This window comes from Mangifera indica, chromosome 6 (genome assembly GCF_011075055.1).
Source record: "Mangifera indica cultivar Alphonso chromosome 6, CATAS_Mindica_2.1, whole genome shotgun sequence".
In the NCBI taxonomy this organism is placed as follows: domain Eukaryota; kingdom Viridiplantae; phylum Streptophyta; class Magnoliopsida; order Sapindales; family Anacardiaceae; genus Mangifera; species Mangifera indica.
The window spans coordinates 3,471,640-3,490,181 of NC_058142.1; the positions used below are offsets into that span (position 1 = coordinate 3,471,640).

General features: G+C 35.1%; 3 protein-coding genes across 3 annotated transcripts; 2 read left to right on the forward strand and 1 right to left on the reverse strand.

Annotated features, from left to right (window-relative positions):
- The first annotated feature begins 40 nt into the window (after positions 1-40).
- Positions 41-4,716, forward strand: LOC123218618 (ADP-ribosylation factor GTPase-activating protein AGD5-like). The gene is made up of 11 exons (XM_044640124.1): positions 41-204; positions 1,068-1,126; positions 1,347-1,437; positions 1,551-1,605; positions 1,705-1,795; positions 1,915-2,146; positions 2,557-2,767; positions 2,925-3,133; positions 3,503-3,739; positions 3,821-3,879; positions 4,471-4,716. Exons 1-11 carry the CDS (start codon positions 154-156, stop codon positions 4,598-4,600), a joined length of 1,425 nt encoding a protein of 474 aa, XP_044496059.1. The 5' UTR covers positions 41-153; the 3' UTR covers positions 4,601-4,716.
- Positions 4,717-9,581: 4,865 nt separating this feature from the next.
- LOC123218901 lies at positions 9,582-11,191 on the forward strand. Its single transcript, XM_044640554.1, has 3 exons — positions 9,582-10,135; positions 10,195-10,254; positions 10,547-11,191. Exons 1-3 carry the CDS (start codon positions 9,688-9,690, stop codon positions 10,927-10,929), a joined length of 891 nt encoding a protein of 296 aa, XP_044496489.1. The 5' UTR covers positions 9,582-9,687; the 3' UTR covers positions 10,930-11,191.
- A 277-nt stretch (positions 11,192-11,468) lies between these two features.
- LOC123219092 (pre-mRNA-splicing factor SYF1-like) lies at positions 11,469-18,375 on the reverse strand. Its single transcript, XM_044640827.1, is given in 6 exon segments — positions 11,469-12,138; positions 12,991-13,443; positions 15,761-15,931; positions 16,022-16,206; positions 16,375-17,273; positions 17,275-18,375. Coding segments are annotated over 6 exon segments (2,760 nt in total). The 5' UTR covers positions 17,871-18,375; the 3' UTR covers positions 11,469-11,682.
- Positions 18,376-18,542: the final 167 nt, after the last annotated feature.

Sequence of the window (18,542 nt, forward strand, 5' to 3'; positions counted from 1 at the left end):
GCAAGTTTCAACAAAGTACGCAACATACTCTAAACTCAAAAGGAACCACTTTGGACTTTGCCATTTCTCGGCTTCTTATTCATTCCTTTCTTCTCTGTCTGTACATAAACAAAGGAAGATTTAGTTTCGAGAGAAAGGAAGAAACTTTTCAGCATGAACGAGAAGGCTAACGTTTCTAAAGAGCTTAATGCTAAGCACAGAAAGGTTTCTTTTTTGCTTTCATTTGTATTCGTATACATGTTGTTTTGATTCTTCAGTGGGGTTTGATTTTTTTGTTCTGAATTTTGATTTTTCTTTTTATGTTTTTGAATCTTGTTTTTGGCAATCTGCGTTTGTTTACTTCGTTGCAAAGTTTGAGTCTTTCAACTTTTTATCATTATTAATGTTTACTGAGTTTAGCAACGCTTGAATTGAATGTCCATGCTCAGTCTATGATATTTTACTTTTTACTTGGATTCATATTTGATTATATTACAAATTTGAATCAGTTTTTGCCATGGTTTAGATTTAAGTTATGAGCAGCCTTGGGTTCTGTTTGAGCAGCCCAATATGTTCCCATATTTTTCATTGCTAATCCATCATCTGTCATTACTCAATTTTCCTATAGACTGGTAATAACAATACTAGTAAGTTTTCTTTTCCCATATCTCTCTCTCTCTCTCTCTTTTTTTTTTCAAAAAGAATTTATATTTTTGTTTAATTTTGAAATAGTACTTTCTTTAATTTTGGTTTAATGATTATTTTTCTCTCTTCAACATTATTTAGTTAAATTAATGATTTGATGGATAAAAGTCAGGAATTTTCTTGTGATCTTATATTGGTGCCAATTTGTAAAAGAAAGAATTTTTGGTTTACACGAAGATATTCAAGGAAAAAGAAAGAATACATAGATTGTTTTGCTTAATAATCTCTTCTGTGCAAAAGTTTTTACCAATCCACCAACTCACACTCAAATAACTTTGGTGCTGCTTTTGTAGTCAGCTCATTGAGTCATGTGGTCAATTAGATATATCTCTTTTTAGTCTTTTTTTTTTTTTGGCTTATTTTATTTGCTGCTTTATTTGCAGATCTTGGAGAGCCTTTTAAAATTACCAGAAAACCGAGAGTGTGCAGACTGCAAAACCAAGTAGGTATCTACAACCAAAAAAAAAAAATGTTGTTAGTCTGATTGTATTAAAGGAATTAACACAAGTGCTCAAATAATGAAGATTGGGGAAAGAGATAGAACAATGTTGGAGTTTTGATAACATATGCTTCAGATGCATAGATAGGATCATTGAGTTATATCTTTTATTTGTGTAGCTTGAGGTGTTCTAATTTGTACTGTTGGCTTGGGTGTTATGCAGAGCTCCAAGATGGGCAAGTGTGAATCTGGGAATTTTCATATGCATGCAATGTTCAGGGATTCACCGAAGCCTTGGAGTACACATATCAAAGGTTATATATATTGTTTCTTGTTTTTTGTGCTTCATGTTGCTTGTTTTATACCATAAAATGATTAATGTTTAGCAACTAGAGGTTCATATGTATCTTGTATTATTTTGTTGCAGGTGAGATCTGCCACTTTGGACACTTGGCTTCCGGAGCAGGTTGCATTTATTCAATGTATAACCTCTTATTTATGTTTATACCATTGATGTCAAGTCAGTTCTAAGTAAAGCTGTGTGGTGCTGAAAATATCTTTTGTTTATTTTTCAATTGCAGCTATGGGGAATGAGAAATCAAACAGCTACTGGGAAGCAGAGTTGCCTCCTAATTATGACAGAGTTGGAATTGAGAATTTCATTCGTGCAAAGTATGCTTCATAGAGTTACCACTCCAAGTAGTAATTATCTGCTTTAGTCTGTTTACTGCAGTATGATCATAACTGTATTGCTTGATGATGGGCTAATGGGATGTTACATTGTTCATTAGGTATCAAGATAAGAGATGGGTTCCTAGGAATGGGAAAGCAAAATATCCTTCTAGGGTGAGTGAAGAAAAGGCTTCAGTTCATAGACCTGGGCAGGCAAATATTGGGCAAAGATTTATGAGTAATATAAATCATGTTTCCGAAGAGAGGAATATTGCTCAGCCCCCCTTACCAAATAAGAACATTCCTGCCTCAAAACCTAGTACTCTGGCAACTGTTAAAGTAGTTCAGCAGGTTGATAGAATTTTCTTATTTGATCTTTCTTAATGATCGCAAATGTAATAATTTCCTCCAGCCTTAATGGTTATTTCTGTCTATAGTTGCATCACATCTGTGAATATAGTATAGGAAACAATATTATGGAAACCAGATAACTACTTTACCTTTGTTTTGATGATTTTTTTTTTTAAAGAGGGAAGTTATTGAATTTGTTTTTTATTTAGCTAAGAAGCAAAAATACATTGGAAAAATGTAGTTTGAGATTTTCCAACAGACTGAAATGGCTGACATAAAAATTCGCTAGATTATGTGTGAGGTGAACATTGTAAATCATCGATTTATTGTTAGAGATATGCAAATCCTATTGTCTAAAGCCCTCTCTGTTCTTGTCTTCTAAGACTAATGAGTTAATACTTGTTAAGCAGGTCAAACCTGATCTGAAGACTGTAGAACCTGTGCAGAATCCAGAACCATCCGTTCCAAAGGCTGAATTGGCAAAGGAAGCTACTACTACAGTCATTGCAGAACAAAAAGTGGATTATGCTACTGATCTTTTTAAATTGCTTTCCATGGATGATTCCAGAGAAAGTGAAGCCAAGACTTCTACTGATACAAACACATGGGCTAATTTCCAGTGTATGTTTCTTTCTTTAATAATATTGTAAAATGAATTATTACTACTTCTTATATATTCCCCTTGCGTGGTTTTTCACTCATTTTCCTTGCTCAGAGTCTTAATTATGTTCAATTAGTTTTGTTATTAACTTTAACTGTGAACCTTCTTAACACGCAGCTACAAATGCAAAATCAGCTGCAGAAATAAGTGATTCATTGAAAACAACTGCAGAGATAAGTAATTCTTCGAAAACAGCTGAAATCAGGACACAAACCAAGTCCAACTATGGACTTGAGGATCTATTTGTAAATTTGCCATCATTTCCTCCCATTTCAGAAAAGCCCAAGAAAGATGTGAATAGTGATATCATGAATCTCTTTGAAAAGGTAAATTTTGCCAATTCTCTTGTTGAAATTTTGAGAGCCACTTAAACATTGGTGGGTTGTTGCAATGGAGGTTCTACTGAAAGAGTCATCACTGGTTACACTATCCTTGATTGATGAAAGGCATATATATTTAGCATGAAATTTAATAAATCAGATCTTTATAGTTTGACCATGTGGAGTGCTGGTGTTTTTTCTAACAATATTTTGCCTTGACCAGTTTGACTTGGTAGCAAGTCTCTACTTTATTTATGTTGAAGGAGATGGAGAAATTAAACTTTCAAATATTTAGATTTCATAGTACTTGTTGCCATATCTTTTACTACTACATAGTCTGTGTTCTTATGATTTTAGTTTGGGGAATTTGTGCAGTCTACAATGGTGTCTCCATTTTCTACTCATCAACAGCAACATGCTATTCTCGCCCAGCAACAGTCCTTAATTGTAGCTGCTTCAGCAAAATCTAATAGTGGATCTCAAACCTTTCCGGTCAATTTACATCAACCTGTTTCTAATGGTGTCTACTTACCAACTCAGAATTGGGGTATTTTTCGCCATCAAGTTCCCGGAATGATGATGCCAATCACTAATCAGCAAAAATATGTTCAGGTTGAACTCAAGAGATGCTAAATTACAAATAATTTCTGGTTGGAATCCCTATCTTATCATGCTAATATCTTTTTGTACCAGATGGGAAATAATCAATACACATATCCAGCAGGGAATTCAGTTAATTTTCCAAAACCCAGGTAAACTGATGGATTCATCATGGTCACAAGAATTTTCCTTCATCATACTTACTGGCTGTATATAACTCTCTTCTCGTAATGTTTAGTTTTAAAGATTTTACAAGATAGGCTAATTGTCACAGTTTCAAGAAAAAATAAATAAACAAGCGATAATCATGGAGCTGTATGTGTTTTTACATACCTGTATTTTGTTTAAATCTCTTTATAAGCCAGCCCTGGAAGAGGTCAAAAGACTCAAAACCTGTAAGTCAATGATTGTAATATGACGGATTATTAGATCTTGACTATGATATGCATCAATGACGAGTTGTTCAAGAAATTGGGCAATGAGGCCAAGACACTTTTGGTGGTCACCCAGATCATATATGGCAAATTACATTTTTTTTAAAGGTTTTGAAACCTTCTTTATGTGTGTTAAGAGTTCTGAACTGCAGTGCATTATTTCTGCGGTCACAGGAACAAAGTTTAGGGATCTTATCTTAGTTCTCACATTCAAACCTTAATTTAAGTCAGTATGTGTGCATGTGTGGCAGGAAGGTTCATTTTGTGAGGTAGATAATTTGTTTTGTTTCTCTATATATGATTCTGCAGAATGAATACACAATGGCCAATGGCTCCAGTCAGTGGTGCAGCAAATATTAGAGCAAGTACCAGGCCTCCTGCCAGTCCTTCAGATTATGATTTTTCATCTTTAACGCAAGGAATGTTTACAAGACGGTGAACTATTCCAAACCATGGATGTACAGATGCTCATTATTATTCCTTGCTTATAGCAGAAACATTGTTAAATCACAGAAAACAATAAGAAAAGAAACTGAGTGCTTTTACTCTTTTTTATTTTAATCTTAATATTATTAATTTTTATTGGTTTATTGGCTTCATTTTTATCTCTGGATTTGCCTGTATAATAAAGTTGGGCGCATGAACATACCTTTAACCTTCGTCTTTGATTGAAATTATATATAAGATTCAACATAAATTCCTATCATGCTCTTGGACAGAAGCATCGGACGGCCGTGCCAGGCCATGTTTGTGCAGTCAGCCTGGTTAATGGGTCGTGCTGCACTGGCAGAGTATGGCCCTCTGGATCATGCTTCTATGGGCCTTTAGCGAGTAGGCCTGTAATCATATTATATAATCTTTTAATATTTTTTTTGGTTCATTCCACCCACGTGTCTTACCCAAAACTTTCAGCTAGACCTGCACAGACACAGACATAGCCCCAGGGTTTGCAAAATCATTGGTCTTGTCAAGGCAGACTGCATTTTTTAGGGGGTCTCAACCATGATCGGGTCTTGTTATGTTTGCAGATCGACCCAATCTGCAAGGGGCCCGATGTACAAGGCCTATCAATTAGCAAACCATGACACGATATAACACGACGCAATCTATGGACATGACTGGCTGTGTCAAATTCAGTTTGACATAATCCATTACCGTGTCTAGGTTTGGGTAATGCTCGGCTCAGCCCAATTCGAGTTTTTCTGGCTTGAGCTTATAATTTTTAAAGTCCCAGACATCCCTATCTAGAAACAGTCTTGTTAATGATGTCATAAGTTGAATTGCTGATGAACCCGTTTAAAATTGCTAGTCAAATATTGTCACCCTCCCGGTATAGCTAAGAGCAATACATGTGATCTGTAATCTTTCCATAAAATAATTCAGATAAACCTAACTTGCCCCGCCAAGAAAGCCATTGCTAATAACAATTCTATAATCAAGGCTCATCTACCATCGCACGCTTGGGTCATTCTTATTGGTCAAGACTCCTCAAGTCAACTCACAGTAGCATTGTCACTCCATCTGGATACACGCTTGGGTCATTTTTATTGGTCAAGACTCCTCAAGTTTTTACAATATTGTTTTCTGAAAAATATATTAAGCATTTTTATTTGTATGTTTCTTTATTATTTTCAAAATATAGAATAGATTCTTAAAATTCATAAATAATAGCACATGTCTATTGAGGATAATGCTTGATTCATTTATTCTATGAAATGGGAAAGGAAGACCATTCCAATATTTCGGAAGTTCAAATGTTTGAAATTTCAAGAAGAAATCAGAGAAAATTACTGTTAGTCTTATTGACTCAATGCACGTATCCATGCAGCAAAATTTAAAAAAAAAAATCTGCGAAGAATACTTCCAAGAGATACCAAGCGCAGAGCTCAACATATGTCGATCATCAGAGAAATGGACGGTGTTGGATAAGCCATTGACTTTGACTTGAAAAAGAACCTTATCTTTTCTTTCTTCTTTCCCAAGTCATTACTGACTGTCACTGACCGTCGATCTCATCTCCTCCCGCAACCAACCAATCACAAACCATCAGTCCGTAGAAATTTTGGCCTCAAACCACCGCCCAAACCTGAAAATGAACCATAACGGTTGCCGTTACCAAACATGACAGTTAAAAATCAACGACATTATGAATGTTTCGATTGTTTCCAGGATGTTTCATGGCCATGAGTCTCTGGTCAAAATATATACTCAAGATGGCTGAAGGAACAGGTAAAACAACTTTTCTCCTACAAAACTACTTCTTAAGTTAGTTGAACCCTGGAAGCGAAGTAACCGTTCGTGGAACATCACGGTCCAATCTAGAGATGGAGAATTTAATGCTGGGTGTGGACTATCACAGTTCTTTTTCTTCTCCAACCTACTAGGATAGGTACCCGGAAAATATTTACTTGGGGAGGTCTTACCGTTTAAAAAAATATTGAGCCGTCTAACTTAATATCCAATAGGTCACATTTATGTATTATTTATTTATATTATTTTTATTTGATATGGGTCTTTTTAATCTTCAACACCCTTATATTATCCTTATATTGCATATTATTTTTGTTTGATATAACTCTTCAACATCCTCGTATTTTTTTTAATCTCTAATACTCTCATATTATATATTGTTTTTATTTAATGTAGACTCTTTACTCTGTAACAATCCGTATTATTTTATTTGATATGAGTCTCTTTATTCTCTATTATCTTCTCTGATATTGTCTGTATATTGTTTTTATTTAATATGAGAATCTTTTTAGTCTCTAACACCCTCATAATTTGATATTCTTTAATCTCTAACATCCTCATAATTTGATGTGGGTTTCTTTAGTCTCTAACACCTCCATTTGATGTGGGTCTCTTTAGTCTTCATCATCCTCTTTCAAGTGTTAGTTTCTAACATTCTCATATTTTTAGTCTCTAACACCTCATAATTTGATGTGAGTCTATATAATTTCAAACACAACACCGCCCTTTGATGTGAATCTCTTTAATCTCTAATATCTTTCCTCAAATATACCTTTTAGTTTTAGGTTCTGATATCATGCAAAAATATATTGAACCTACAAGTGTAAAGATTGAAACTCATATTACACATAAAAATAAGTTTATATTAAAATTCAATCTATCACACTTATATATCACTCACTTATATTATTTTTATTTAATGTAAGAGTCTTTAGTTTCTAACAGTATGTCACTGGCATTATAACTGACAATTTCTTGTGAGTAGTAGGTGATAAAGGTGTGTATTATCCAATTTGGTATAATTTAAAATTTTTTAAAACCATATTGAAAGAATGGTTTGAAAGTTTTTAACATCAAAGTAAATCAAATCATTTTAAATTTTAAATCAAACTAAAAAAAAATTGATTTGATCTAATTTAAATTATGATTTAAACATATTAAAATTATTTATTTTTAATAAATAATTATCGAATTATAATTTTTAAAAATATATAATAAATATAAAATACAAATAAAAAAACTATAAAAAATGATAAAAATATATGTAAAAAATATATACCTAATTACTTATTAAAAATTTTAAAATACAATCTTATATATTTACAATTAAAACAATTCCATCTAATTTAGTTTTAAAACATTCTAAAATACAATTTAAATTATAAATTATTTTTATAAAATTTACCAATAAAACTGAAACTTTGAATAAAACGAATCAAATCAAACATCATTTTCGAAAAGTCTAATCAACTTTTATGATTTAAATCAAATCACGCAACTCTGTAAGCTTTGTTTGTCGAAAAGACCATACAAAATAAACGCCACTATTTTTTTCTTAATGCAATTGCCATACACTTTTAACTGGTTTCCTGGCAATTTATTTAACAGCCAGTCAACTCTATCTTCCTGCTCTAGAAGTTTCAGGTTTCTTGGCTTTACGTGGCCGACCACTTGCTATTGAGCTGAAAAGATAGAAATGCTGGCATCTTCACTCTTTAAATCATCATTGTGGGACTGGAAATTGGGATCAGCTAGAAGAAAAAAAAAAAAAAAGGTTTTTTTATTTAACAGTCTGAAAATCACGCCAAAATACCATTTGTGCCCTTCTGAATCTGAATTTATAATTAATTAATCCCATTGAATCTTGTTTATCTGCTTAGAAAATGAAAAACCCTCTTACGTGTATGCACATGACATGCATTTTCTAATTTTGGTCAATGTTCTTCTCTGCTGACTTGAGGTTTCTTAACAAATAAAAATTCCCCACACCTTCAATCCTGGAAAATTATCCTCAGTTTCACGTCACTTTGTCGCTGATGGATCTCGTTTATCCTTAAACTAATCACTATAATTATTTCGAAATTTCCTTGATTAATTTTTATTAGTGTGTAAGCATAACGCCTGGACTGTTTATGATTTAATTAATAAAAAATAATAATGGAGTTGAAATTTAAATACAATGTAATCTAGCTGTGACATATAATTATCTACCAATGCAACCATAATATTTTAAATAAAATTATATAAACATATTTTTTATATATAATTTACTTATATAAATAATATATAATTAAATAATTTTAAATTAAAAATAAAATAATATCTAATCATATAATAATATATAATTTATATATATAAATTATATAAATATTATTGTTCCAATATTTTTTTCAATTTTTGAAATTTGATCCTAGTTTACTTATTGAACTGTAGTTAATATCTTCTCAACTATATAATATTTTCCAAAAATGGGTGGTCGGTTGGAGGTGGCGCAGCCACAATGCTGTTGGGCACGTGCCATAGGCGAGCCTCTCCGCCGCCACTGCACCAGCGCTCCAGGGTCTTGCTACAAGCTCCGTGTGTAACGGTCACAAATTTGACCGTTGTGACTGAGAGCCATTTAAATATTCAAATATTTCTGACATTAGAGTACCTTTGCACTATTCGATTCAATCGCCAGAATTAGCAATTCTCTTTACAGCTTCGAAAAGGATCAGAGGACACAAATCGAAAAGACCTGCTGCAATAATTATGAACCGGCCCAACCGCATTAAAGATCAGCAATTATAATTAACGTAATTCATTAAGAATTAAATTTAACTTAACTCAAAGTTTACTGATTAAGGAATGTCTTTTATTATTAAAAAAATTAGCATTATCATTCATAAACGACATCGTTTTCCAATTTCAAACTAAACAACAAAATAAAACTTCCTGCCTGTCTCCACTACTCCCGTTCTCCGTGCCATTTGCCATCGATGAGAAGGTTTAAGTAACTTCGGCAATTAACATTATCTTCGAATAATTTCTGTATGCTCAGGGCCACCATAAATAAATATGCACTTTAATCTCAACCATTCATCTATCGATTCCCGCAGATCAACGCTCGATCAAAAACCACGTCCCCACTGGGCCAGGACTTCCTCTATAAATATATCCCCGTCTTCACGCTCCCATATCCAAGTACACTCACCACCTCCCCTTTTTTGTTTTTTTCACTCCAAAACACAACACACACACACACAAATTCACACACTCTCGAGTTTCGAAGAAAAGATGGTGCTTTCCAGTTCTTGGCTTCTTTCTCTTATTAAAGTTACGCTCATGTCGGCTGGTGTGTTAACCTTTGCTTTGTTTTGTAAGGTTTCTGTTCCAATGATTATGGATTTTTCAGCCTCTAAAACTCCTGTTCTTTGGAGCTCCTTCCTTTCTTGGCTCAAACCTCCCTATCTTTATATAATAATCAACTGTATTATCGTCGGTATTGTCGCTTCGTCGCGCTTTTTTAAATTCGATGACGTTCCGACTGAATCGCCTTCAACCCCGTCGGATCGTACAGTTTACGACGAAATCAGGATGCAGTCTGAGTACGGTGGTGTGAATTACGAGCAGCGGTTGCAGAGAGTGGAGGAAGAGAGCGAGCCTCCGCTTTTTATGGAGAAGAGGTTGTGGTTAGTGGTGCTTATCCGGTGGAGGTTGATCATAGAGATGCTACGTGGCCAACGTTAAAAACAACGGAGTTATTGGAAATTCCTACTGAAATTGATTTTGCAATGGAGGAAGAGAAACCTCTTGTTTCTGCTCGTTTCGGTCACCGGAAACCGATTAAAGCCAGTCCTGAAGGTATTATTCATTTTAATTTCTGAATAAGTAATATTTTTTTTCATAACGGTTAAATTTTATCGCACATCTAAGTTTGAATACCGAAAAATGAAGATGCTTTTTGGTCGGCGTCAACGAGAAGTCTGCGGCCGCGTAGGCGATCTTTTTTGTTAACTGTTCTATTCGAAAGTTAAACACGATTTTTGAAATGTTAAATAATGTTCAACTGGCGTCTACGTTACGAATTGATGAAATTACAGGACTACCCTTCCAATTTAATTGTATTTACAAATATGTTAATTTGATTTTGAAGGTGGAAGGGCGCTGAGGGTGACGAAGCCAAAACGGAACGAGACTCTGGAGAACACGTGGAAGGCGATAACGGATGGACGAGCAATGCCGTTGACGAGGCACTTGAAGAAATCAGACAGGTGGGAGAACCATGGGCATCAGGTGAACGTGGAACCATCTCCGGTAAAGAAGTTGGAGACGTTCAAGGACAGGACCAACTACCAGTCGCCACCTTTGAGCAAGTCTCCGGGAAACGGTGGGAAGATAAGAAAAGAGCCGTCACTGAGCCAGGACGAGTTGAATCGCCGAGTAGAGGCGTTCATCAAGAAGTTTAACGAAGAGATGAGGTTACAGAGACAAGAGAGCTTGAAACAGTATCAAGAGATGATTAGCCGTGGAGTATAGTAGAATCGTAGTTTTACAGAAAAATGAAATTGGTATAATTAATTTATTTTGACGGGCGTATTATATGGTTCAAAATTATGAATGAATGTTTGTAAATTAAAAAAGAAAAAAAAAAGTTGCTTGTAATTTGTAATTATTTAGTGTTCTTTAATTCATATATTTAATTATTTTTTATTATTTATATAATTTGTGAACCGAAATGTTTTGAATTATAGTTGTATATATTTTGAAAATAGTCATTTAAGTCTGGAAAATCTATTCATTCCTCTGTTATTTATTTTTATTAGTAAATTTTTATTTTGATTCAATATAAATTATTGTTTTTTTTAAATTGTTTGTGTCATGATGAAAATATCCCCACCATCTAAATACGTAAATGTTGTTAATTTTATTAAAATTACAAAAATCAACCATTATCTGGAATCCTCAACCTTTACTCTTCTTTTGACTCTCAACCCCGAATCACTGGAATCCTCAATATCTCTGAACCCAGAATCGCACCAAGCTGGCAAAACATTAGAGCTTTGTGGTAGGAAGCATTATAGAAAATATCTGTTATATATTTGAATTTAAAGCTGGATATAACCCTACTAATAATAGAGACATTTTAGTACTTTCCAAACAAAATAGATAAGTTTAATACACCCTTGAAAGAAATATACACATCCACAACAAAATTGACAAATCTTTGATACAATATAAATACTTCAAGGTGTTTCTCTAGTTTTGTCCCCAAAGTCAATTGTTCTTCCATCAAACTTTCTTCTGCCTCTTTATTCTCTCCAAGGCGCCAAGTCGGTTCTCACCGTCCATATCTTTAGCAGCAACTCCATCACCTCCGTCCTCGCCTTTTTTGCTCTCTTCTCTCTTTCTGCCTAGACTACCAAAAACTGCAGATGGAACATTCTTTTGTGCAATTTCCACTTTTTCTTCATCTTCTGAATCACTTTCATCTGGGAGCTCAATGTCTTCATGATTTGCTGAGGCTTTTATCCCTCCATCAGGTTGAGACTCCACTCCAGCACTGACGAACCCCACTTTTCTGCCACTATCTTTGGCAGTAGTGTTGTTTGTCACGGGTGCTAATTGCCTTTCCAAAGCCGCCATTTCATCTTCAGGGACCCCAGCCTGTTTCAGTTTGTCCTTCGCATCATCTATCGTCAGTCTCTGATCTTTCTGCATGAGATATTCTGGGAGAATGAAGTGCGTCTGAAAGAGCACTAACATTAATATTAGAATCAAAATGGTGCTAAAATTTGAATGTAGAAATTACACAAGAAACCAAGAAAGAAAATCTATATAGAGATGAGATGGATATCAGAAATGAGAAACCCAAGTACAATTGTTAGAACTACTACCAAGGACTCAGGCAAAGTGACCCACTCAGCTAAACAAATACACTCAATAGTTACACAAACAGCTGCTCAGAGTAAAGTACCAAAAGGTTAACAAGAAAAACCGCTTGTTTACATTTTGTGAAAAGGAAGAATAGTCATGCTCATTTTAAAAGCTTGGATAACCTGAACTGATATTGAACATCTTTATCATAGTCTCCAACATTCACCAGGAAACAAATAAAATAAAAAAATTGAAAATAAAAGGATTCAATTTGATTAAGATTCCCACCCAAGCACATCTTCCCACCTCTCGGTTTTTTTATTCATTTACAAAGACTGCTTGCATCAGAAAAATAAATTATAACATATGCCAGGAAAATTCTGAAAAACAATAGTGAGTGGTGATCAGCCATATGTTTCAGTGATAGTACTTTCTAGACATTCTAACCTTCTATCAACTGCTAAATAAATTCAAAAGGCTAAATCTACATCTGCCTTTCAGAAGAAGAAAAGAAGTTTTTAGTGGTCTTAGTTCATATGTCATTGACTTAATACTTTTGATCAAATATTAAAGTCGTAACCACCCTTTTTGTTTGTTGCATAGAGAAGTCTAAGTAACAGCCAAGGACAATTCCAAGCTAAAGCACGGTTTCTAAACATAGAAATTGTTTCCTCTGAGTTAATTGAACCCAATTCAAGGCCAAGAAGGAAAAAGAAAAAGTACCTGGCTGTAGCTGGCAGAAACACTCCGTTTAATGCGTAACATTTCTCGGAAGGTGTCTTCATTTCCATGTTGCACCTCAAATTCATGCCATCTATTCCAGAAGTCAGAATCAGACCGTGGATCAGCAAACTGAGATGCAAATACATATATAGCACGAGCACGATCAATTTCTCCCAAGCTCTTTTCTAGTTCTGCATACTTCAAACACATGGTCTTCACGTCTTTGTCTGGAAGATCAGACTCTATAGCTTGCTCATAAATTTCCCTTGTTTTTGGTACACCAAATATCTCAGCTGCCCGTGCAATATATATTTCATACATGCCCAATTTCTCGTGGTTTGGAACTGCCTTAGTAGCCTGATGATAGACTTTCATAGCTCGTTTCGCTAGACCATAATCCTCCTCCAGTTTTGCATATTGAAGATATAATGGCTTAACTGCATCTGCAGGGGCCTGATTAAACATAGAAAAAGCATGTTAAGTCGGCGTCATGCAGTTCAAAAGTCAGGATGATAAAATAATACACAAAGTTGCAGAGGCTATCCGATAATTTTAAGATTTAGTTGATATTTCATCATTTTTATAATGATTAGAATCAAATTTCTTAAGCCTACAAATAAAAGCTCATATTGTTACGGTGCTTGGTTTTAGAATATAGCATATGATTTCTCGCTTTGCTCCTCTATTAAAAAATATTAGAGCAAGTTCGAATTTCTCTAAAAGCTTAGCTCCTAAACCATCCACACATACACAAAAACACTGAATTTTTCCATTCAAATCCTTTTCCATTACACTAAACAGCACAGGAAAATTACAAAACCTAACCCTACCCTCTCGCCCACCCCCCACTCCAAAATCAGAAACAATACTCTTATATCATCGAAACAGTAAATCTAATGAACTTTTTACAGCACCATTCAGGATACTGTTAGAGGGCAACATTCACTGTACAAGTTATTGGTCTTCAAATTCTACCGATCTACACCATCGCCAGCTTTCACTTGGTGCCCATCTACAGTTAAATTAGTTTTCAACATGGAAGGTTAGGTTTATGGCACTTTATTCACTGATTTAGAGTTATTTTGTTGGTGTTTTGCATGTATGCACTTTGATCCATGGCTTATAATATCAAGAAGATTCTTGTCTCTTGCATGACATCCAAATAAGAATCAATGAAACTGAAGCTATCCTAATCTTCCTATATAATGCAGGTATGCACGATGTGGTAAGAATGAAAAAGAAACATGGTTTGAGGAAAAAAAGGAGAAGAGTCAGCAACTTTTGGGACAGGTGTTATTACTTAATATGTTCTTGGAGTGTTTTTGTATCTAGGATTAGTTACAAGTCTATAAGGGCATAGTAACGAAAAGGTTCATACATTGTTGTATAAATTTTGTTCCCCCAAGGACCTTTTCTAATTGTGGACACATGTACCACTTCTGTAATTCTTCTTCTACCAATAAAAATAAAAATGAAACAAGGATAATAATATATAATAGTGCAAAAAATTACTTATGTAAAGAAATGAATTTCATATCATTGCAATAAAAAATGATGAAAATTTCCATAGAAAAAAGGTAAATATAACTCTAAAGCAATGTGTATCCTTTTCTGTCCAACTGTCTCCGTCATCCCATTTTGTTTTTCTCTAGATCGCTTAGAATAAAAATTGCAGTCATTGGTCCAACAACCTTTATAAACTATAAAGTGATATAAATTGACAAATGAAACCACATTCGCTTAATTGAACAGCTCAACTTGAGACTGATATTGCAACTACCACTACTAAAATTCTACCCTTTTAAAACCAAAGTTAATTGAGCCAACTTATCATACGGATTACAACTGAACATTAAACTTACTTTATAGTACATTATTAATGAAAATCACTTGTCACAACAATATGACTAAATTCCCATGGCATCCAATATATACGTGATCTAAAAATCCACCTCATGAGCTTACGTTTCATTTCCTTTTTGTTTTTGTTTAATTTTTTACAAAGGCATAACATAAGATTAAACTTAATCAAATTAACAGAAAATAGCCTCAAATGCTTTAATTCAATGCAACTTTGAGATATATAAAGGACACATTTCTTAAAATCACAGAGGCAATAGATAGTATTTAAATATAATCAACAAGAGCAGAAAGAAACTGAGCAAACAGACAAAATGCAAATGCACAAACACAAACCCCTGGTGTAAGACTTCAAACATCCAATACTTAATTAGAACGGTTATGCCACATTGACTAACACATGTTTGATGTTAGATATGTTGAAATAAAAAAGTATACCAGAAAACAGCACTCACATGCTTCACTTCAATGTGAATTTGAAACATACAAAAGACATAACACTGAAAATCACAGAAGCCATAAGAAACATTTGGATATAATTATGAAGAGATCTGGACCAAACAGAAAAATGCAAATGCACAAACACCAAACCCCAAGTGCGAGACATCAAATGTTCAATGATTAATTAGCAAAGGTTATGCAGCATTGACTAATGCGTTCTTCATGTGATCCCATTGACTTGTTAAAGGTTAATTATAACATATGCAGAATATGTCAAAGAATTGATCATTCTGAATATGTAAAGTCAAGAAGAAAACTAGATGAACCACACAGAACACATCTATCCAGTAAAGCTTCAAGAAAAAATCATGAATCCAATGTAACAGAGGAAACTCTCGAACAATAAATAATGCCAGAATACGGCAAAACTAAAAAAAGCAGCAATGATAAAAAAGTAACAAAAGCATACCGTTTCAACAGCATTGTCAAATAATTCTCTTGCCCTTTCAAGTTTTGTCTTCCCATATCTCTTCACAAACTTTGAAAGGTATGTGACCCAGATATCTTTTACATGAGGATATTTAAAAATTTTGACCCCTCTTTCATATACTTTGAATGCATCTTCAAAGTATTTATGCTCCTGCACAAGTTGAAATAGAAAAAAAAAAAATCTACAAAATCCAATAAATTTAAAAGGAGTGTAATAGAAGACATACAAAAATATACATACTTCCAGAAGCAGTGCATAATTTATGATAATCTGAGGCGTGGCAATTCTTAAATCCAATATCCGCTCATAAACAGCCCGAGTGGATTCCAAGGTACCCAAGCTCTCTTCCAAATCCACATAAAAAGTCCAAAGTCTCAAGGATTTATGCAACTTCATCTGAACTGGTTCATTTCCATCAGCAGCCACTGCAAGCAAATATACAAAAACATTTAGGACCTATCCACTTATAATTGTTCTAATGTAACCTCTGTTTCAAACATGGTAAAACATCTAATAGCACAACGTAAAACGCCACGATGAACAGCAAGTTGAACCAGAAAATCCATAAAGAAATATGGAAGTGTAAGGATTACCTCTTCGTTTAACCTCAACTGATGGCTCTGCTGTAGCCCGCCTCATACGGTCCAGTGCTCCTCTGAAATTTTTATGCCTCAACTCCATTTCTGCCCACTCACACCAAACACTGGCCAGGTGGTCTACAGTCTTGTAGTTCACTTGAACTGCTTTATCAAAAATCACTCTCGCATTGGCAACATCTTTGTGGCTCTCATATAACTTAGCAAATGCGACCCAAAGAGTGTGAGGCTTTCCCACAGCTTTTATAGGATCAATGGTCCTCACTGCCTCTGTGTATGTTAAAATCTGCTTGGTGGGATTACCCTCAAATATCTTGACCCTTCTATGCCACTGTTCAACATTATGTGGATTTTGCCTTAAGAGAACACTATTAGCCAATTCTGGCCTCCTGTTCATCAGATGCTCCAACCGAGCCAACCTTAAATCTACATCCTTGTCATCATGCAACCAAAAGCCATGAAGAATTTTTTTCTCAAGCTTAGCAATTGATAAATTCACATCCAACCGAACATCTTCATCTTCCTCAAAACCATCCTCCTCGCCACCATCTCCACCCTCTTCATCACTTGACTGCATAGTCTCCATCTTATGAGCAACCATACTCTCCTCAAACTGCGAGTATGCATCAAAAATCACACTAAAATCCCGCACAGTAACAACCGTTGACATCCCTTCCTCAAAGATATCTCTTGCCTTCTCAAATAAATTTCTCCGAATATAATAATCGGCCAATGAAGTCCACAACCTCCCAACCTCATCTGTGAACTTCCTAATCCCACCCCTAATTATAGCATCCACATTAAGGCCTGAAACCTCAGTTGCATGCCCGGTTAACAAATGACACAATTCTAACCATAACCTATGTTTCGTTTTCCCCTTTATTGAAAAAAATTTCATCATTTAACACTGATGCTAATCTCTCAGCAGACTCCTGCCAAAGACTCGAATTCACCAAAAACTCAATAAAGTCCTCAATGTGGGATGGATCATACTTCAAGTACCTCCTGTAAACCCTAAGAGAGGTTTCTATCGGAATACCTCTCTGCTCCACAAACCGCAAGTATATCTCCCAAATCCTATCATGCTGCGTCACAGGCAATGCACACAGTGCCCTATCAAACGTTCTACGAGTTTTAGTAATCAACTTCTGCCTGGTCAGAGTCTCCAGATACATAATCCAAATTCTGGGCATTTTATGCAAGGTGACAAGGGCTCTCTCAAATGTATTATTAAGGGTTTCATACTGTGGGTGAGTTATGGGTAAGTTATGCACAATGTTGAGGCGCTCACGTAAATAGGCATGCCAAAGCTTGTAGCTTCCAGGCAACGCTTTTAGAGCTCGTTCGTAAATAACGAAACGCTTCTTGAAAGGAGACTCAAGTCTCGCAATCAAATAGCGCCACCAGAGCTTAAGACTAAAGGGATTTCGCAAGAGCTCTTCTTCGAACAAGAGATCATCTTGTGAAGGGTATAAATCCTTCGAGATCGTCATTAGAAGGAAAAACCCTAAACGAAGAAAAAAAAACCCAGTAACCCTAAATCCTCTTCGCCGTCGGTTATTTTTCAGTTCGTCATCGGTAGTCCGCTATTTCTCCTCTCGGTAGGAGACGACCATTGAGAAGATTTCTCGCAAGGCCGTTACGGCAGAAGGCAAGGAGCGTTTACAAGCCGGTACCCCAAAGCCTAATATGCGATGAAGAATAGGGATTTGTCCATCGATCTAAGGGGTATAGAATTTAGTTTACTGGAGAAACAAGTAGAAGAGGAGGATGATGTTCGCGGAATTGGACTCTGCTCTTTGTGGACCCTGGAATCACTAATTATAAGATGGCACTGTTGAAGAATTGCCCCAGTGGGCAAAGCAAAGTCAAAGCCTAACCAGGGTTTCAATGCGGATGCGCTTTACTAATGATGCACAACTTTGATTTGATGGTCTTGATTCATTTGTAACAAAAGGGGTATCTAATCAGAAAGGCGCTGGTTGGAAAGAAGAGGGTTATTTCTTCTGTTGTTAGGAGCAATCTATACCATTATCGCCACCTATTCGAGTAAGCTTGTAGTTTTAACAAGAGAAAAATCAAATACCACCCCAAAGTTTCAGAAAGTATTTAATGGGTACTTATAGTATTTTTAAATAACTTACCCGTTAGTGCTTCTAAAAACA

Excerpts from the sequence above, each read along its gene's own strand:
- LOC123218618 (XM_044640124.1), top strand. The coding sequence starts at position 154 with ATGAACGAGAAGGCTAACGTTTCTAAAGAGCTTAATGCTAAGCACAGA. Across the intron at positions 1,606-1,704 it reads GCAGGTTGCATTTATTCAAT|CTATGGGGAATGAGAAATCA; the intron begins GTATAACCTCTT and ends TTTCAATTGCAG. Across the intron at positions 2,768-2,924 it reads CACATGGGCTAATTTCCAGT|CTACAAATGCAAAATCAGCT; the intron begins GTATGTTTCTTT and ends CTTAACACGCAG.
- LOC123218901 (XM_044640554.1), top strand. The coding sequence starts at position 9,688 with ATGGTGCTTTCCAGTTCTTGGCTTCTTTCTCTTATTAAAGTTACGCTC. Across the intron at positions 10,136-10,194 it reads AGAGATGCTACGTGGCCAAC|AGAAACCTCTTGTTTCTGCT; the intron begins GTTAAAAACAAC and ends CAATGGAGGAAG. Across the intron at positions 10,255-10,546 it reads GATTAAAGCCAGTCCTGAAG|GTGGAAGGGCGCTGAGGGTG; the intron begins GTATTATTCATT and ends TTGATTTTGAAG.